General features: G+C 38.2%; 1 protein-coding gene across 2 annotated transcripts in view; it reads right to left on the reverse strand.

Moving 5' to 3' along the window:
- LOC121952491 (calpain-5-like) overlaps positions 1-15,822 on the reverse strand; it is a 30,765-nt gene extending 14,943 nt beyond the window's left edge. The window contains exons 1-12 of one of the 2 annotated variants that reach the window (XM_042499213.1): positions 15,617-15,822; positions 12,771-12,959; positions 12,384-12,515; positions 11,049-11,257; positions 9,907-10,099; positions 9,641-9,831; positions 9,289-9,366; positions 9,005-9,200; positions 8,794-8,916; positions 5,731-5,933; positions 4,589-4,710; positions 4,354-4,490 (exon numbers count right to left, since the gene is read on the reverse strand). In XM_042499213.1, coding sequence (XP_042355147.1) covers positions 4,354-4,490; positions 4,589-4,710; positions 5,731-5,933; positions 8,794-8,916; positions 9,005-9,200; positions 9,289-9,366; positions 9,641-9,831; positions 9,907-10,099; positions 11,049-11,257; positions 12,384-12,515; positions 12,771-12,935 — 1,749 coding nt within the window. In that variant the 5' untranslated portion in view covers positions 12,936-12,959; positions 15,617-15,822. Of the gene's footprint in view, positions 1-4,353; positions 4,491-4,588; positions 4,711-5,730; positions 5,934-8,793; positions 8,917-9,004; positions 9,201-9,288; positions 9,367-9,640; positions 9,832-9,906; positions 10,100-11,048; positions 11,258-12,383; positions 12,516-12,770; positions 12,960-14,731; positions 14,787-15,616 lie in introns of those variants that run through there. The other variant, XM_042499214.1, reaches the window with a different exon arrangement.
- Positions 15,823-22,055: the final 6,233 nt, after the last annotated feature.

Consider the following 22,055-nt stretch of genomic DNA (forward strand, 5'->3'; position numbering starts at 1 on the left):
GCTGAAATAAGATTGCTGCAGCCTGCCACCTTCACTAACAAGGTCATTTTCATTTAAAAATGGTTTCAAGTCTTTAAGTTTTCAGTCTCTTTTAACATTTTGTTCAGATTTTAGACTTAATTCTTGACTGAAACTTTGCTCTTGTGTTGCCTTCACCCAATACATTTCTGCAGCACTGAGCTTCCTGAGTTCTCCCTGAATCATTTGCCTTGAACAACAGTCAGCTATGAATCTTTTCACCCATGCAGTAATCTCTACACTGTCTTTAATCTGCTGCTCTTCTCTTGATCTAATAGTAGCTCTGCTTGTTCAGTGCTAATAAGCTGTGCTACATTCTGAAACGAAGACCTGATCTCAGAGTTTACCTGATCTGCAATGCAGTCCTCATCAGGATTCTCGAATGCATCAGCTGTTGACAGGGAAGAAGGTCCACACCACCAAAGCTTTCTTTGGATGAGGTTCTCCACGTGCTGCCCTCTGGTGGGAGGTTCGGCAGGATTGTCTTTACTGGGGCAGTGAGACCACAACTCCGGGTTTGTAAGGCTCTGGATTTCAGTGACTGTTTGACACAAACGGCTTCCAGTTTTGTGCCGTGCTGCACACCCGGTGTAGCACAATCATTGAGTCTGTCCACATATGAAGCTGATTTCTCTCCATGCTGAGTGGCTTGAGAATATTATTTCCCAGCCTTTCCCCAATCAGTGCGCCCATGAGCTCCAGGCGCAGCAGTGTCATTTTCTTCAGTGAGGCAACTTTGGATTTGGATGCAACAAAACTGGTTACAAACTCTCCTTCCTTTGTCCTTGCAGATAGGCAACGGCACTGTATGCCTTTTCACCAGCGTTGCAGAAAACATGCAGTTTTATTGTCTGCAAGTTTGGCTTGATTTCAATTTTATACCACCTTGGAATGACCACCAGATAGAGCCGTGGCAGCTGGTCACATTTTTCAGCCAAGTCTGGAGGGAGCTTTACTTGTATGGTGAATGGAGTGAGGAACCCGATGGGGTCGAAGATGCGAGCTGAGGTACATTTCTCTTTGTGATTTCTTTGTTCTTTCAGCTGTCCATTAATCCCTTTAGATTGAACACAAAGTCATGCTCTGCACCATTTTCTGTCCACCTGGCTCTCAGATCTGACTTGCAGAGGTCCATGCCAGCATGTGACAGAATCTCCTTAGCTGTTGTGGTAACTGAAAAGGCCTTTTCTACACCACATGAACTGGAGAGGAAATCCTCCACATAGGAGTCTCTTAAAGTCTCTACTGCATTTGGATGCTCTGTTTCATAATGTTTGATAGGTTCTCTTATCGATGCAGCTAATGGGCATAGGCTGGGTGACACCCCAAACACTACTCTGTTCATTCTCATGATGCACAACTCATCTTTACAATCTTGTCCATGTCCATGCAGCCACAGGAACCTCACAGCATCCTTGTCTCATTCTGCTAGTGCTATCTGAAGGAAGACTTTGGTGATATCTGCAGCAAATGCTATCTGGTGGAGTCTGAATTTGATTAGCACATCTAAGAGATTTGAATTCAGATTTGGACCAGGAAGTAATTTAGTAATTTAGGGATGGGCAGCCCTCCTTGTGTGATGATGCATTAAACACCTATCTAAGTTTAGTCGTTACCTTGTCTTCCCTTACAACAGCGTGATGTGGAATGTAATATTTCACCGCCTCTGATTTTTCTTCCACTGAAGTGTTTCCTGGCACATCCGCACAGTTGCCCCGCTGCAGGTAATCCTGAATGGCATCATTGTACACGTGGCTTTGGTTACACTGGAGGTAGTAACTGGCCCTTGTAATGTCCACCCAAAGCTGCTTTCTATTGTTACAAGTTCTGTGATCTTCAGGATCTCACCAGAAACTACTTGGCAGTAATAGTCTGCTCCGACCAACAATAACAGCTCTGGATCATCATGGCCCTCTAGAGGAAAATCTGCAAGTTGCAGACCCTTTCTTTTCAGTTGGTCCTGAATGAGTTCACCTGGTACTTTGATCACAGCTGTACAAACCTGAGATGTTTCGATTTCGATTCGTTGCTTCTGTGCTTCTGGTGACCTTATTGAATTTAAACTTGCATGGCTGACCCACACACTCGCAGACTCCTGATAGTCCTGAGTGACTGCAATTTCCTCCTCAAGATCTTCCAGCGGCGTTTCGTCCCAGTGCCTTTGTCTAAGTCCGTTAAACTTGATTCTTTAGCTGACAGTGCTGACAATATTTCACGGAGTTTCTCACAGTCTGGTTCATTCTTGTTCACGTCCTCTTCAATGCGGATTAACAACTTCGTTGTCGAGGCGCGGATCGCTCCCCGCTTCCTCTCATCCGTTCAAAGCGCTCCGTCATCTCTGCAGCTAGCGTTAGCTACCATTAGCATCGAACCACGTCGGAGTTCCGCACGGTCTAAAAGTCCTTAAAGTCCGGGTTTCGGCACCAAAATGTTGCGCAATTGAAGATTCTTAATGATGACAGAGCTGGTGTATTTCATTTTGTACCTCACCGTTCATTTACTGAATTAAACACATTGCTTCACCGAGTGAACCCAGACGTGTCGTCTCAATGCCGACTCAAACTGGCAGTAAGGTCAACAACACAACTTCCTGCGATTTCAAAATAATAGTTCTTTCAGAATAAAAGCATTTCCTCTCTCGTAATTATTTAATCCCAAATAATTGCAGTAGCAAATCAATAAATATTTCCTGTAGATAATGTATAAACAGTTATAATTACCTTAATATGAATTTATTGTTTTTGTGCAACATAAATCATGCCTTTTGTTATATTCAAGAAATCAATTCACAACAGTGTGAAAATGCCATACTATAGTATGGCAAAGATGTCAAAATATGACATGTCCAAAAAACAGCTAAAAAACCACATAAAATAACATGCCGAGACACGCCATTGCATAGCATGTTGCAAAAATGCCCCAAAACACTATAACATAGCATGTTTAAAAAACGACATAAAATGCCATACTATAGTATGGCGAAATATGGCAAAATATGACATGTCCAAAAAGAAAACCACATAAAATAGATGCCAAGACACACCACGGTATGGGATGCTGAAAAACGGCCAAAAACACCATGAAATAGCATGTCGAAAAATGACCAAATATACCATACTACAGTATGGCGAAAAATGGCAAAATATGATATGACCTAACCACATAAAGCCACATAAAATAGCATGCCCAGACACGCCATGGTATAGGATGTTGCAAAAACGGCCAAAACACCATAAAATTGCATTTTGAAAAAAAGACCAAAAATGACATGACATGTCCAAAAAACCGCTGAATACATCATGAAATAGCACGCTGAGACTCGTCATAGCATAGCATAGCATAGAATGTTGCAAAAACGGGCCAAAACACCCCAATACAGTGTGAGGAAAAAACGACCAAAATTGCCAAGACATCATATTTTGACATGTGAAGAAAATGGCTGAAAACGACATATTATAGCTGATTGAGACACTTCATAGTGTTTAGTGTTGAAAAAAAGACCAAAAACATTATAATTTAGCATGTCAAAAAATGGCAGAAAATGCCATAGTATAGTATGTCGAAAAGCATGGAATTGTATGTAATCAAATTTAGCATTAAAAAGTTATAGTGTGAATACAACAAAATAGCTTTGAGAAGCCATAGTGTAGTAGGTCATCCAGAATAGTATAAATAAGTCATAGTATAGCATGTCTTCCAAATTATGAAAAAAAACTGCCATGTGTAAGTTTATAATTAAAAACAAAAAAAATCAAGTCATTGTATCACTTTTCATCTGAAATAGCATAAGAAAGCCATAGTATACTATGTCGTCCGAATAAGCATTAAAAGTCATTGTGTAGTATATCATCCAAAATGGAATAAAAAGTAACATTATAGTGTGTCTTTATAAATAGCATAAAAGAGTAAAAGTGTAATACTTCAATGAAAATTTGCATAAAATGTCATAGTATAAATATCTCAAACTCAATAGTTTAAAAAGGTTATGCTCTGTCATCTAAAACAGCAAAAATAAACATCATAAAAAGGTCTTTGTGTAAATGTCATAAAATAAAGCATCAGAAAGTCATAGGATATGTATTTCATTCATGATTGAATAAAAAATACAGTACAGGTCGATATTAAAAAAGCCTTAAAAAGTCATTGTGTAAATTGCATATATAAAAGCATAAAAAACTCATAGTATATATTTTAATTAAATTCAAATTATTCATAGTACATCATTAAAATAGCATAAAAAGTCATAATATAGTATTTCACTGAAAGTAGCATTAACAATGGCCTTTTTTGCACCAACAGTTATTGAGATTAAGTCAGGACCAGCTGACATCTTACCTCCACAGTTATGGGCTTCCTGGGCTTCTTCCTGTAGAAAATGCCACTGGTTGTAAACTCAGGTTGCAGGGTGTCCTTCTTGATGGTGGATCGTACTGACCAGCCTTCACAGGATATGATCACATAGGGATCTGCACCTGCATGAAAACATGAAAAAATCAATCTCAGTAAACCGTATTGGGGGATTATAGGCTGATCGCAGTGATTTGAAAAACTGACTCTGATGCCCTCTAACCTCCTGTACTGTCTTGGTTCTGCAGCCCCTCGGCTGCGTGGACATAGACGTGACTCACAGCCTGCGGGTAGCCAAGGAATGAACTCCAGCACCTGACCCTGGGCTTATCCTCACACAACTCCCTGCAAGAGTAGAGGAGCATTTAAGGTTCAGGAGAAGAGCAGTACTTTGGTATGTTGACCTAGATGTTGCTACACAGAGAGAAGTTGATCTTACTTGAAATAATCTTGGAAACTAATTGCCTTAAAAAAAGGAAAGTAAATGTGAAAATTAATCTCAATTTATGTTTTACGTTTTTTAATTTAAAATCCAGGTGCATTTACCTAATTTTGTAAAGTTGTTGCAACTTAAAAATGACAGTTTTAGCAATTTCAGCAAACCAAATTAATCTGACATAGATCATTTTACCAATGATAAAATTAGGGGCTCTGCAACATCTGTTTTTCTTAAAATTATTAAGAATATACAAATAAGATTAACTAGTTTTCAGCCAGCAGAATGCAGATATACAGCACAGTGAATTTGGTTTACTGAAGTTGCTTAGAATTAGAAAGATTGATTCAATTAAACTTGCCATTTGAATTAAGTTGCAACAACTTCACAAAATCAAGTGAAGGCAAGTAAATTTAACAATTAGTCATAAAGTAAACATAAATTAAGACTATAAGTTATATTTACTTACATTTTTGCAAGGCAATTGTTTCACTATATTTTTTTAAGTAAAATCAACGTTTCAGATTTTACAGTGGAGCACTAAATTGGGAGACACAAAAAGAGGCATGATGCTCATGTTTTTCACAGACACAACACTGGTTGGACGAGCCAGCTTGGATGACCTCTTTGTGAGAACGTCAGAAACAAAACAGAGTCTGGCGAGACAAAATCTTGGGCCAAGAAAAGCACTAAGAGAATGATGTTACTTTGTACGTGATTTAATATGAACATAATTTAATAGTCTCCTTTCTCCAAAACAGCCATTTGAGTGCATTCCTTGGATATAATCCATTCGTCAGTGTCTGAAATTAACAAAGAACAGCGGTGTTCTCACTCTTCCTGCAGTGTCTCCAAAGATGTAATAATTGTAAGATAATGCTACATTTTTCCTGACAACACAAAACATCACACCTCCACTACAATCGTACCTGCAGCCTGAGTCCACATCAGTGTAAACTCGGAGCATGTAATCCCCCAGCGTGTAAGGTTTGAAGGTGGTGGGGATGATTACATAGCGGCCCTGTGGGAGAGTGCTTCTCATGAACACAGCCCGAGCGTTGATGTAGGTAGACGTCTCCACGCACTGTTGGGTCAGGATGTCGTGCATCCTATACTTCCTGTTCAGCTCCACCTGAAAAAAGGAAAATCACTTGGGCTTCATTTGGTGTTCATATAGAATCATTGAACAAACTGACGTTACTCTACAGGTCCGGCAACTTACTTAAACAGTGAGTTTTTCATGCATTGTATTTACTTGTGCGCTAGTATCCTGGTTATGATCAGGTTTTTGCAGTAACCTGGTGAGTGTTTGTACATGTAAACAGAAACCTGGATATGTTACGCGGAGTACACAAATAAAAATAAGGATAGTGTGGTATTTAAACACCTTATCTAGGTTTCTAAATATTATTTGTTGGAGCAGAACAAAGTTGCTTTGAATGGTAGGAAACTCAGTAAAGTATCTCATGTTACATGTAAACATCAGATCTTGACTATGATGAAAGCCAGGACATTACTGCAGTTGTGTACATATTCACAGCTATTATACTGTTTTGGGTGTGATGGCCCTTGTGTCATGGATTAATTAATGTGAGTTAATGAACTGGCCCACTGCACACAGGCCCAGCGTCCCAAAATCTGTGCCATTTACACAGATTCTTCTGCCTCCTGGTGGCAGAAGAGTGACTTAGTTGTTAAGTGTGCATTACATTGTTTTGGAATTACAGAGTAATGCAATGCTTGTTGGTAAAACAAGTGGCATGTCAGTTGAGCAAAAAACAAAATAAAACCAAATAAAATCAAATAAAAACTACAGAGTGGTCTTGCACACACTTCTTGTTTGAGCAGTTAACAGATGAGTTCACATAATAATGATAATTCTTAAATTCCAGGCTTTCACAAAGTTGCTGGGATGCCCTCAAATACATCTTCAGAATCACTGATTTGTTAAAACGACCAGATACTGTATGACAGAAAGTCCTTATATACTTCAGTTCCCAAACAGGAAAATGCAGAGAGAAGGAGAGGACAACATAAAAACAAAACAGAGGATGTGAGCACGTTGTCTGGAGTTAATCAAATGAAAGAGGGGGATATAATCACTTGTATAATGACAATAGTTGATGAAGGTTAAATCCAGATTCAGGCAGCAATTCGAAAGGCCGGCCTGCGTGTTGCTTTTTTTAATCACACTCTCCTTGTGGCACCAGCATTTATTGCTGTCCAGAACCTGCCCCTTTGGCAGCACTTCTGTCAGCATGATAAGAGTTTATGGTCAGTGTGTGTGTGTGTGTGTGTGTGTGTGTGTGTGTGTGTGTGTGTGTGTTTGAACATAGCCAGATCTCTGACAAGTAAATCATATTATGATGTCAGTTTAGCTGCACACGGTTACATGGCCTTATTTGAACGTGACAATCTAATCCAAGCGAAGAGGACGCTATCTAGTTTGGCAAGTTCAGCTGCCTGAGAGAGCTGCGGTGACTTTGCATTAAAGACCTCTGCTGAAACACGTTAGTAAGCTGTACTGATTAGTCTCTATAAATGTTGAAGTTCTAGACAACATTATCTCTAATTTATAAGCCTACCACCTGTTTCAAATATTATCAGCTTATTAAATAATCCATTGCTAGCACTACTATTAGAACAGTTCAGACGGGCCAACTGCACCTAAAAGGCCAGAAGGTGTATATCTAACATTGTTAAATGGTTACAGTTTTGTTAAGTTTCTCTTTGCTAGGTTTAGTCACCAAAAATACTTGGTTAGGTTTAGGAAAAGATCATTGTTTGGGTTAAAATAAGTATGTTGTTACATGTAGGTCACCTTACAATACTACAATACTTGAAATAAGTCAATTTTAATTTATGGTTTCACACAGGACACTAACATTGGGATCCTGGATCAGGCTGGATCAGGCTTTTCTCATTGTCTAATGCACTATAATTTGTACATACCCATGTAACCATGAGCCAGTAATCTGTGTATATTCCACATAATCAAGAAGGCTGTAATTGTTTGGCCAACGCGCTAACGAGAGTAAAGACGGAAGCACATTAAAGGCTGAAAATGTGTATATGGTGACAGACTGAGCTGGTGGATTTGTTAAACTGGACAGGACTTTCTGACAGGAGACTGGAGTCCATGTCCCTTAAAGTGAACCTTGAGATATTCTACGGTATGTCAACACAATGTTTCTTTTTCTAGGCCTACTTTTGTTACTTTACTTGCCTAAACCTAACCTACATAACTTTACATAACTTCACGTTAAGTACATTCCTTAATGTACAATACGTAACATCATTCATTATTTGTCAGAGTACGATCATACTATGTAAAACCTATGCTGCTGATGACAACTGATAAAGGCCATTTAATGGGCTGATGACATATGAACCTGAGGTGGTTTTTGCATGTACAGTATGACACCATAAGAATGTATACGCATGGATTTTTTTCACCAAACACAGGTTTGCTCATAATGCATGAAATTTCTATAGTGGTTGCAGAGGCAGTGTACATGAACACAGGCGAGTGAACTCTTTGCACCTTATTTGGAGTTTTGTCACAAATTGTGTTCGGGTCCACTCTGTTTTTCAGCTTGAAACAATCAACTCAACTATGTGCATTTGTTGTGTTTAATCATGTATGATTTAGCCGCTTGCTGAAATGATCTGTTTTGGTTCTGATAAAAGTATCAAGTAATGTCTGCCTGTCAGCAAAACTGCCAGCAACTGTTCACTGTTTGCTCAACAAATGAGCAGAAAAATCAAACAAAGCCAAAAATTTTGACCGAGAAGAAAGCCAAAATGTGATATAATGACCCTGTTTTCCACCCAAACAAACTGACCTTTGACTATCGCCTGCATCCCACGTGAACACCATTTTCTCTAGAGTGAACTCATCTCTGGTCACAAATCCTTCAAACTTTCATGATTTTTTTAACCTTGGTTTATCATGCATCATGTAGTCAAGTGGAAGTGTTACACAATGTTACCTTGAAGACAGCAAATCCAATGCTTAGATTTTCTCCTTGGCCATATTTTCTTTGACTTTTCAAGTCTTTCTGTTGCAAGGAAATGAGGACCTCATCAGCCTCTTTTGTGACATCAAACAGGTACTGTAAAGAGAGTTGAAAAGGGGTGAATAAATGGATACATGTGCATGAACATAGGTGATGTTAGGAGTCTGTTTATAGTCTGCAGTACCTGTGGGTTCTGCAGGAATGTTGGCTTGTGGTTAGCACAGCCGCCGCAGCGGTTTAAAAGTGGCTCTGCATTTTTGGTCCAGCTCCCAAAGTGCACAACCTCATGCCATGTCTTATGGATACTGATCATTGCTGTATTGATGAGACGGCATGCATCTGCATCTGTGAAGAGCTTGCACCAGTCTGTGAATGACATCCTGAGGGTGTGAACAGAAAACGCATGATAACTGTACACTCTGAAAGAGGATGTACACACATTATGATTGGAGGAAGTTAATCACACACCAGAACTCTCCATCGTCCTCTACCACGATGCCAAGGTTGCCCCTCTCCATATCACCAACCTTTTGCCATTCCGCGGAGCTGAAAAACAGCAAGCAAAGAAAACACATACTTATGAACTGCTACTAGCTAAAAATAAATGACCTATTTTTAAAGTTAAAATCCACATAAAATCCACAATTTGAGCCATAAAATGTGGCTATATTGTGCTTTTTCACAAAGAATGGATCCAGTAGACAGGTTAGATATACAACAGTGACACTATATTTCAGACATAACAAGATGTCAATACTCTGGTGAGCCTGTGAGTTTCCTACTCTTCCTCAGATCTACAACAGCTTAAACCAGTTCTCACGTGTCACTCCAGGCGCCTTTCCACTCAGTCCGGCCCCAGGGGTTCCTCATGCGGATCATAGGAATCGTTTCGTTCTTGAAGTAGGCCAGCAATCCATGACCCAAACGTACCCTCTTCATTGCGGTGACTGAGTACGCGTGGCCTTTCACCAGCCCATTCGCCATCTTGAGTTCAATCTCATGAGGTTGTGCCTGATGAAATTAAAAACTGGTCAGTTTCTCTGAAGTACAGAGATAAAGATGCAAACATGTAAGAAGAGCACAGACCTTAATGGAGCAGCTTATGATTCCTCCACGGTCCCAGACCTTCAGTAGATCCTCAAACAGCTTGTCTTGTTTCTCCTGGTCCTTATAATAAGCCTCTTTCTCCAGGTCGATGGCTTCTGCCACAGCGCCACTAAAATCCACCACAGCGTCTCCAGTGTTTCCCCCCTCCAGGGACTCATAGCAGCCAGCGAGCCTGGACAAAAGTCAGGCGTGTTACAGAATTATGAAAATGTTCTCTATACAGTCGTTGTTGTGCATATCAACATACTGCCAATATATTGTAATTTGTCTGCAACAATTCACACAGTTACATGAAACAACACTTATTTTCAGAATTGTGTATTCTTTGTACAATGTATAGAAAACAGCAATAGTTTTTTGATTATATTATGCATTGCAAATATTTGTAATTATTAGTAGTATAATTTATTACATTTTAACACGATGAAAAGCTTTTTTATAATACAGACTAAACATAAACAGAAAAAATAGGCCTATATTTCTGCAAAAGGGACAATGTGGTTTAAAAGAATACTTCATGCTTCAAATGATCTTTTGTTTGTCAATTACTCACCCTGTGTCATGTTTAATTTGTGGGGAGAACTTTGTTTTTCTCGCATGCCTTCACAGTGAACAAAGAATCCAAAAAAGATAAATTCGAGTAAATGGGCAACAACAGCAAAACTGTATCAAAACATCCGTTTACAAACTCTCACACAACTCATGCAGTCTAATTCAAGTGGCATTTATTCAGTCATGTGCTTAATGTTTCCCAAAAGTGTGGGTGTGCTACTTGGTTGTGCATGACTCTGTTTATGTTGAAGGGTTTTAAATATTACAGTTTTAACAAAAATGCATGTTTTTGGGAAGTACCAAGCAAACGACTGAATTAATAAGTCTTGTATTAAACTCACACGTTGTATTAGAGTTTGTTGACAGATGTTTTGGTATAGTTTTTGCTGCTGTTAAATGCGGACCCCTCTGACTGTAATTTATCAAAACATTCACCTGTGTTGGATTCTTCATTAAACATGGAGGCATGCACGAAAAAAGTTTTCTTCTCAAATTCAACGTAACACGGGTTAGTAACTGATATACTAATGTTTATTTGGAGGGTAAAGTATTCCTTAAAGTGTACTGACTTGGCATAGGCCTTTTCCAGCAGAGCACTCCAGAATTCGTTGTTGTCCTTCGAGTGACAGTAGATGAGTTCATTGTTGATTGTAGGCAGCCGGTCATCCACCACCACATCCACCCACTCTCCAAACACCCAGAACTGAAAGTGAAAGATTCCTGCATAGTTCTCCGGGTGTTTGGGATCCCACTCCTGCTCTTTATGGTCAGGAATTACCTAAAAACACACAAACAGTTAAAGTGCAACAAATGTATGAGTGACAAATGTTTGATTTTAAATTGGGTTTTGAACCTCAGTGATATGATATTTAGTACCTAATGTGAGATTTTAACAAAAACAAAAACACTATATCTTTCCACAATATAAAAAAGTATTGAGAGTATAATACCATAATAGGAGCAAAGTAGAAAAGCCTCCTGTGTAAAATCAGAACCTATTGGTGTACCATAAATGTTATTTATTACACCAAAAATTGCAGTATTACACAAGGGACAAGTGTAGCGGTAATATGCTTTTGTAATTTAATTTTTGATGTGGCAGTGCTATATGAAGGTTAATCTTCTTCTCAGAATTAAAGTATTGTAAATAATCTTAATCTAATTATCATGGCTTTAAAAACTTTGTATCAGTAATTTTCTTGTTTAAAGCTCATAACATTCTAAAGAAGTATTTCACACTCATTTACTTATTTTGGTGAATAAGGCACTCTGTTAAACTTAGACCAGAAAAAAAAAACTCATTCCGAGATAAGATCAAGTATGTGACACCGGATAGCTTTCACTGAGGCTCTAACAGTTACATTTTGCATTGTTCATTCGCTGAACAAGAGAGGAAAAACCCTGTGAGGTTTTTCAGCAAAACTTTCTTCACAAAGCTGAATATTAAGTTTATGGCTGAAATCAGCCTCCTTTATTAAGATCTTCAGTTTCTTTCTTTTTTTCACATCATCTTCTTTTTTATAATGTAAAAGTATTAAAATGATGTTAATTTTATAGAAATGTTACAATATTGTACAGCTTAGATGATACCATCTACCAGCGTAGACATAAGTATAATAACTTTAAGTCATTTTGCAAAAGGAATCTGGTTTCGCTGTTCATCATCTCTGAACCCTCCCTCAGCTGAATTCTTGTTGTCCTTATTTGACATTTGCTGTCAGCATGCTTTCAACCCTAACCGCTTACTTCAATGCTAACGTACCTGCTCTACCTCTGTCCTTTTTGGATTTACAAACAGTACAGCAACAGTAGCAGTGCACAAGCCCGATTACCAGCCTTACCAACATTTAATGCCAAAGCCCCTCAGCTCACACAGTCAGAATAAAGGGATGAAATTGACTCACCTTCTTCCAGAGGTGTGACTTCAGAGCCAGGCAGGAGCAGGCAGCAACAAACCAGCAGTTTCCCACAACTCCCTGGTTCAGGTCATGGGCGCTGATGCCCTCTACAAACAGATGAGGCTCAGGGCTGATCTCCTTCAACAGAAACATAATCAACCCAAAACACATTTTCATTTCTCAATTCCTTTGCCATTGATTTTCAAAATCATTTAAAGTGTAGTGGTGGTGCAGTGATCTTTTTACTGTGTCTTCTGCTTTACACTTAGTGGTTCAAACCCACTAATTTTAATATAATTACAGTTAAATGGCATCTGGTACTGTAGAAAGTAATGTGTTGATTTGCACTCCCTGATGGATGTAAGGTATGGATCACTTATCTGTGCCACTCACCCCTGGTCGTTTCCACTCCACATAACCAGGAGGTGCTTTCCTAAAATACAGCGATGAACTGGCAGCTGGGAACTCTGGATCCTCGAACAGTGTCTTGTCATTGATGCAGTTCTTCTTCAGCTCAGAGTAGTGCTGGTTCTTGAACGGGACAGCGGAGGAAAACATGGTCCAGATGCTAAGACCTCACAGCTGCGGAGTGAAGACAGACAGCAGACGTGCTCTGACTTTATATAGTGTTTGGTACTGCTTCACGTGTGAAGGATTTCCCTTTTGACTCATTTTTGGGCGCAGCCTGCTTAAGTGTACCCTATAAAACTATGCACCGCTTTATCCCAGATTAACAGCAGACTGCTCTGTGACACAGATTCCCTCTGGACAGTTTAGAAATAGTGATGAGCAAACGATGCCTGTTAAGATATAAAATGTTATTTTCAGAATTTTAGAAATGGAAATTTCCATCATCACTAAAATTGGACTTTGGACGCAGTCTCTCAAGAGCACATAGATAGAAATGTACATTTTTAAAGACATCTCGAATGCTAGCATTTATTGGGAGTGTGTCTTTTAAAAGCGTGGTGTGCTGCATTTATCTGACTAACAAAGGGGATCCACAATTATCTTACAAATCTAACTTTTTTGTATCCATCAACACTGACAAGAAAAGAAAATAATTACATGCCCTCTACACGTCAACAACAGGCAACAAAGGCGGCTGCAGTATGTGTGACTGTCTGATCCATCAGTATTGTAAAGACAAACATGAGTTATATTCATGGCTAGATTTTGCCTCAAAAGAATAACTGTATTCATGACAGAGGAAGTGATGCACAACACAGCTGTATTCTCTGGAGATTAATGATATTTTAACTCTTGATCTTTTTGTCCCCTCACACTGACCGCTAAGGACTGCGTTTGGACAATATGTGCCAATATAATCTTTGCGGATAAATTTCAATATTTTAGGTTTGCCAAGTATAACACATTTCAGTACAAAGAAATATAATTTACTGGAAGCAGCGTTCTCTAAATTGAGGGAAAGTTTCTTCTTCACAAGAAAAATATGCATTTTCTCAGAAGTCAAATAATTTATTAACATGGACTGATCACTGAACGGGCCAACTGGGCACAGGCACAGGGCGCTTTCACTTCACATCAACACATACAGACCAAGAAAAGACTCAAAATGACCACAAAGAGATGCAAAGAAACGCAAAGTAAAAGAAACTAACTGCAAATCGAGCAATACAACTAAAAGACACATTGGATGACAATGAAGACACACAAATCAACCAAAGGGAGACACAAAATGACTACAAAGTGATCCAAAACGACACAAAAAACATAATATTACTGCAGAGAGACACAAAATGACCTAAAATGGCACCAAATGCATTCAAAAAGACCCAAATGACTACAAACTGACAAAAAACATCCACAAGGTGATACAAAATGACCACAAAAGACACAAAATGACAGCAAATGAACACAAAACAACCACAAAGGGACACCAAATGACTATAAGACACACAGAGCAACCCAAAAAGATGAAAAATAATTACCTCAAAGAGATGTTAACAATCACAAAATGACACAAAACAACCAAAAAAGGCCAGAAAGAGAGGTAAAACTACAACTATATAAGTAATGACTTCAAAGAAATACAAAACCACCAGAGAGTCAGTGTGTCCTGCTCCTATGTGGAGGTGGTGTGGGATTTTGCATATCTGTGCCCAGCCCATCATCTCATAATGCACCCATGTTTAGTAAATAATAATTAGGGTAAAGTGTAAGTAACTTTGCAGATACAGCAAATAGAGAACATCTGGCAAGCAGGGAGAGATGAAACGTCTGGAACTGGAACCTCAGATTACGTTGTAATGTTGGATGTGAATTTGAATACCAGAGTTACACGAGAAGAGGAAAGAATGGAGAAAAGAAGAAGCAACAAATGTCCACTGTACCTCTCAGACAGCAGTAAGACAGTTGTTTCTTCCTGCTCCACAATAAGGAAGTTTCCAGGAGCTTTACCTGTCTGCATTGCCCTCCCACACACAAGTGGCCTATATACGCATGTGCATTGTTAGAGCCACACCCAGACTGCGTTAGTCATACTCAGTATTGGATTTTAGTACCTGTAGATGTTATTGTTTAACATGACATTAGGAAGGAGGGGTGAAATACTTTATATTTCAAAGCTACTATTTTTAATTTAGAAAATAAATCATTGTGTGGCTATGCGTAAGGGGGTAAACAAAGGTTTGGAGTTTGCGTGTGTGTGAGTGTTATCTCTTTTGAAGTTCCTGGATAATGTGGTCAGGCAGGTTATTTTTGGTTGGTTATTTGCTCTTCTGTAGTGGACCATATGTGTAACACAGGTATGCAAACGTTTGTTTCTTGTATCGTTTGCAGTATTTGGTCTTATATTCTGCGTTTAATCTTCATGAGTGTAAAGGTGTCAGCAGTTCACATTCCAGACATCGTCAGGAGTGCCGGTACATGGGCTGATGTTGGGGACATTGTTTAGAGTGTTTTGGTCTCTTTTTCAGAAAATGAACACAAGGGAGTTCTCACTGACTCACTTTCCTGAGAAAACCCATTACTAAAACACTAAATGGCTGAAGGGAAGTTTTAAAACACCGCTCATTATCACAAGTCATTACATGTCATTTAAGAACAGGCGTAGGGGTTTGAGGCAAGAAAGAAACTAAAGATGTCTCATAAGAAAATGATGGTAATTAATCAACTAAATCACAAGGAAATTACACAGTTAATACCACGAGGCCATGGTAAAGCAAAAATATAACTAAGTGTAAGCTTGTACTCAAAAAGTTAAAAGCAGCACTCACGTGTAGTGAGCCGTCTTATCCTTGCAGTGATGAGTTCAGACACATTCAACGTCTTCTTACTCTCCTTTAAGATGTGTTAAATCAATCCCACATTCATGAAACAACTGTTTGTCGCACCTTTCTCAGAACCAAATCTGGCTTCTTGGGTTTAAACTCCCGGCTACGAGGGCTTCTGTGAACACAAACACAGCCTGAGAACTGGTCTGACGAGCACCTCTCTGCAGCAGGAGGTGTTACTATGCAAGTGATTGAAGGAAGGGAGGGAAAGAGGGGACTGAAACTGAACACCTTCACTCCCACCACCCAACTCATAGGTGAAACAAGCTAAAACTTGTCCCATTCTGTGTCTGTTGTTATGTAATGACAACAAAAACCATTAAGTATTCCTCCATGAGCAGAAGGTCAGTCAAACTGGACAAATGTAACTAATAAGCCATGTGCGATCCTCATGCTGTCAGTGAGCTGTGGTAATAAGACAAGCTGGCAGGCTATTAGTGGTCTGGGCTTAGCTTTTAAGGAGCACAAGAGCCACTTTGACTCCCTCAGACAGTTAAATCTCGTCTGGATAATTCCATCTGCAAAACTTTGTGCCAAAGAAGAATGCTTGTAGGCAGCCAACAGTAATAAGGTAAATCCACGCAGCAGCTAAGTAGACAGGAAGAAGAAGAAACTGATGAAAATCCTAAAATTAAAGTTCATTATTTGGCTCAGCAGTGATGTGAGAGAGGACCAATGCAAAGTTTGATCACAAGTTCATGAGAAAGTTTGAGAGACAGGAAGAAAAATATGAAGGCACGCAGTATATGACATGAGCCTATTTATAAAGAGGACAGCGCTGTGCAGACCATCAGAAAGCCTAATTATCTCAAGTTATCACATTCATAGTCAACATTGCACCGGATAAATATACACTACAGTTAAAAAAAAAGGGCAACTTGAGTGTGGTCTGATGGTGGCTCTAAGGAAAGGGTCACAGGGTCACCAGAGTCAGAGGGTGTCTTCACTGTGAGAATGTATATGTTCACAGAAAATGTCAGTTTGACACTAGTTTTAATGAGATGTTGGTCATATAAAAAAAAGCACATGGAAAACGTTCAAAAAATCCACTAATTTGACGAATTACATACATAACTATGTATCATTATCAGTATTTTAAATACTCTATAATTTTAAAACTTATATGAATTCAAACATGTTCAGTTCAGTATACTGTAGGATAATTGTAACAGCAGCTCATTAGAAATGTTTTATGGCCCTTTTGAGCTAAATAAAAGCAAAGGTTAGTCCTTATGCACTGTGTTTATTTTGAGCAGCAGCTGGTTGGTTGGTTCAGAATAACAATGGCATTTTTGCTGCTCTGGCTAACAGGAGCTAACTGGCTAAATTTGGCTGTTGATCCTTTTGCTTAGGGCAGGCTGGGATCATGTGACTGGCTAAAAGGTGAGGGAGTGGTACCTGGTGACAACACCACTGTCATGTGAAATGAAATTATGAAATGGAAAATAAAAGCGTACTTGTTGTAAATCACATCAAATGATTCAAATGAATTAGTTCACATATTTACACATTATATATATATATATATATATATATATATATATATATATATATATATATATATATATATATATATATATGGTTATTTATTTAATGATGTCTTGTCTATTTCTCACCTTGGAATAACAATACCCTCTCTATCAGAATCCATCCATTACTGTAATTATGTAAGTTTAATGTGAAAAGGGCCATAGTTAGTGTTCTCACTAAGTTATGTATGTCAATGTGTTTACATTGTTTTATTTATTATAACTATTACTGTAACTTGACCCCGTTACTATTACATTTAAAAAAAAATCTCATTGTTTTAAGGTATTAAATATCCATTGTATCAAGATATATAGCTATCCTAAAAAAGAGGTGTAAAAGCCTTTCTTACTTCTCTTGCACATTTTTTCTCTATGTTTGTTGTTACCTACTTTTGTTTTTATTTTTTGTTCTAATAAACTAAACTAAAACTGATCTAATACTAAACCCTTTGGGACTACATACATAACTGGTATTTAATTCAGAGTAACTCAGGACTATTGGCTCTCTCAGCGGGGTTGATGATGTCGGCAGGTCTGTTCTGCCAACATTCATATTCCAGAGAAAAATATCTCATCATTTACGGCCCAAATGTTTATGAAATGTACTCAAGGTCTCCAGAGGATGACTTTTTTGGTGACCTCCCGCCATTTCATCTAACATCACCATCACACAAAATCATGTGCCCTTGAACACAACTTTTTCACTTTCATTAAGGCCAAAAATAAACTGACACACAAAATATTTTATAAACTGATGATCAGACTGATATAAAACTCTCATGAGGGATTTTAACCTCATGTCCCTACCTCTAATGCCTCCCTGAGGACAAACTGTACACTTTTAACCCCACCGCTACAACGCCACAAATTGCACAAGTATTGTATCACTATGTTGCACACTTTTTCCAACGCTTTGTGGGATGTAAAGAAAATCACAGCCTCTTGGGGCTATTAGCAGAGAGATTTAGACTTTTCATTATGCTGTTACAAAAGCAGCAGCCAACAACTTTCTGCTTGTTGTGTCCCACAGTGATATTTATCACAAACAGAGTATAATCACCTTCATGTTTCTAAAAAAAAACCCTCATCACCCCCAGAAACACACTGTTATGATACATAACGGAGACTGTGTTTGACGTAGATTAGAACAGAACAGGTCAAATAAATATATCTGTCCGGGCTAATATTTGGGAACATGAAACCATTTCTCTTGAAGACAGAAGGTGGTGAACTTTAACTCTCGATGTTGTCAGGATGTGAAATCTGAAAATGAAATGTGAGTTGACCATAAAGGCTCAGAGTATTTGGAATATGAGTACATACCCTGGCACAAAATAAATATCCTCTGTTTGATCAGGAAGTCACCCTGATAAAATACAAAGTGTAATGTCAGTGTCATCAGAGGTAAGAGCATTGTTCACAAATATTGACTGGACTGTTCCAGACATCAGGAATTACAAATATGAATTACAACAGTATTTCCAGAAATATTTCTACAAAGCCTGTTTATTGCTGTTCTGCATTTATCTTGAGATTAACGGTCTCCTGTCATATCTGCCATCCAAAGACCAAACAACCTCATATCTCATAAATCAATACTTTAGCAAAATGTCCCAAAAAAAATAATAAGCATGCTTGTTTGTTTAAAATGAGCTACTTAAGACGAAGAATGTGTTGTGTAATCGAACTGATAACAACCCAGATAACAGGCAGACGCTGTGACATCATGCAGCCACACTTCTGTGGAAACTTTAAAGGACAGTTGCAAGAAAAAAAAAACTTTTTGTTGCTGATGTTTAAATGATTTAAAGCTCTTATAAAACAGTGTTATGACCTTGCAGGGCCCAGAATATTTGGCAACAAGATGGACATTCAGTTCTCTGTGCCCATGTTAAATATTTACAGTCTTTTTATTGTACATTTACCGAGCAAGATAGTGACTGATAACATTTCAGTTTCTGTTTATTTTTCATTTTTTTGGCAAGATACCGATCTAAAAGTTAATTCTGGTGAGTAGAGAAGTCAATATATTTTAATGTTTATGATTTTACTGAAGCTTTAACTCTTTCCTCAGATATGATGATATGCAGTATATAAGCAGAAGCCAGCAGATGGCAGGACATTCATTAGGGTAACTGTGTGTATTTATTCATGTTACTAAATATTGCCTGTGTGTGTGTGTGTGTGTGTGTGTGTGTGTGTGTGTGTGTGTGTGTGTGTGTGTGTGTGTGTGTGTGTGTCCATACTTGCACCATGCAGCAGAGGCCGCCAGAGTAAGCTACATAAATCAGCGTTTCAGTTCCAGTATTGCACTAAAGTAGTGAGAGGAGGGGGCTCTCTCCAACACAATACATATATTACAACTATAAAAATGTGAAATATAACTGGAAAGAATATGCTGTGATAAATCCACATTAAGATACTATTCACATATGTAACATATATAATATAAAGTGAATATATTTCTATGCATATGCTCCATATTTAAAACATGTAGGGATTATAAAGTGACAGCAAGCATGTGCAAATTGTCCTCAGTATTTGTGTTTGTGTGTTGAGTTACTTATGTGGACTATAGGACCATGGGAGATAACTATGTGCCCAAATTAAGATCTAATATAGTTCAGTTGTATTCTGCAAAATGTTCCACTGATCCATATAGCATATTTATCAATTAAAAAAAAAAAGGATAAAACCTGAGCCACATACCATATCACATGCAAGGATCTTGCTCTTAAATGAGCTTACAAATAAAAAATAATAAAATATTGTATAAATTACTGAAATTAACTTGCTAATAGATAGAATTGTTTATAAAATACACAAAACAGCATAAAGCATCACAGTTCAGCATTTTCTTTCAGGCATATGTTATAATTAATATACTGGCAGTGTGAGCCATTGTTTAGCATGTTTGGCCACCACTGAAAACATGAGAGACAAATTTCTTGTTCCCATGGTGATTGGGATGGTTTTGTAGTGATCTCTGAAATACTATTTTTAACTCCTATAAGTATTTTATCTATTTTTACATCTCTTAATAGATTCCTGGCACACACTGAGCATTGGCCATCACGGTTGCACACATACATGCATACACATTTACACTCATGATGATTCATTTCTGACTTTGCCAGGAAAATTCTGTGTTAGGGATTCACCAGTCAGTGAATAGGGAATAGATGCAAAATCAACGTATTGTTGATTTGAAATGAACACTGAGACTCTAAAATGTGAATAAATCTGTGTAGATCAGAAAAGTTTTTAAAGGAATACTTAACCCACCAAATGATGATTATATTAATTACTCACCCCATGTTATTTAAAGGTGCTTCTACCTACAAAGTGCAGATGCACTGCTTGTTTGAGCATATTTTGTATAGAAAGATTTTAGTAAAAAATATGATGCGTTTGGTAAGTACTGAGCTTACAGCTGCACAAACGTGGGGGGTATTCCATCAATGAAGCTTAAGAAAGGCCACCTGAAAATGCCCATTTTAAACTAGTGCCATCTCCCAGTGAGCCTCAAGTTGTTCCACTAACTCAGTGTAGCCTCACGTAATTAAGGCTGACTCAAGACGGGCTTGTATAGCCTCGCTTTGTGCTCACACCCTGGGAACACAAGAAGCCCAGACGAATGGACGGATGGATGAAAAGCCGATCAAATGAGTCAAAAAGAGGGAAAAATTAGAGCGCTGGGTTTTTTTTTAGCGGCTGAACAAACGCTACTGATGAAGCTTTATGAGGAATATAAAGCGTAATAAACTTTACAGGGCGTGAGGGCCTGGGGAGAAATTCTGACAGAGTTAAACAAGCCCACTTATTTTTTTAAATTTGTATTAGATGATAAATAAATAGTGAGATGGAGGCTAAAAAAATTCAGATGTGTTTAAAATGATTGCATAGGATTTCTTGGGATAACTTATAAATACACTGCATTTGAGCACTGAAACTTCTTCACCTACTCACTCATGGTGTAAATTGTGAAGTAACCCAAAAACTACAATAACCAGCATAAACCGCCATTTGCTGAATAGACAAATCACGGACACTGACTAAACGTGATATTTGCATTTTGGAACAGAAAACAGAAAACCGAACTTCAAACCACAATCAACTCAGTCCATCACAATGCAGGATGGGAAATGGGGCATTGCTACAGCATAGCCTACAGTCTAAAATCTGTAGGGTGATCATGAATAAAATGAGGATTAACTGAAATAGGTTGGCCTATTTTGAATATTTAGTGGCTTTTTAAGACAGTAAAAGTGGTGGGACATGATTTTTTAAAGACTTAATTATTCTTACATTCTTTGTAACAAAATCAAATACGTACATTCATGCTCCATCACATTGTGAGAAAAAAAGTCTAAAATACGAGTCAAAAGTTAAGGTAGGCAGCTATACGGGCCTGTCTTTTGGGATTCTTTGACATGCAGCTAAATTAAGCTCGACAGTTATCCTGCCATGGAGCAGAGTAGTTCAGTAGGACAAATTACCATGGTTACTGAGTGGGGACTCGCATAAGCCACGTTCATGGAGCAGATCTCTCACTTGAACATGTCAGGCTTTCCCTTTATCCACCTTGATGGAATACCCCTCAGGATTGTACTGCACGAGTTTGTAAACAGATGTTTTGATATACTTTTGCTGCAGCTGAACATGGACCCCTATGACTTCAATTGTCTCAGGTTTTGGATTCTCCATTCCCTATAGAGGTATACGAGAAAAACAAAGATTTCTAATCAAATTCAACATAACACAGAGAGTGTAACTGATACACAAATGATCATTTGGAGGGTTCACTATTCCTTTAAGTGGCCTCCACTGTAATAAACTGAAGACCAGAGAGG

Source organism: Plectropomus leopardus, chromosome 13 (assembly GCF_008729295.1).
Source record: "Plectropomus leopardus isolate mb chromosome 13, YSFRI_Pleo_2.0, whole genome shotgun sequence".
In the NCBI taxonomy this organism is placed as follows: domain Eukaryota; kingdom Metazoa; phylum Chordata; class Actinopteri; order Perciformes; family Serranidae; genus Plectropomus; species Plectropomus leopardus.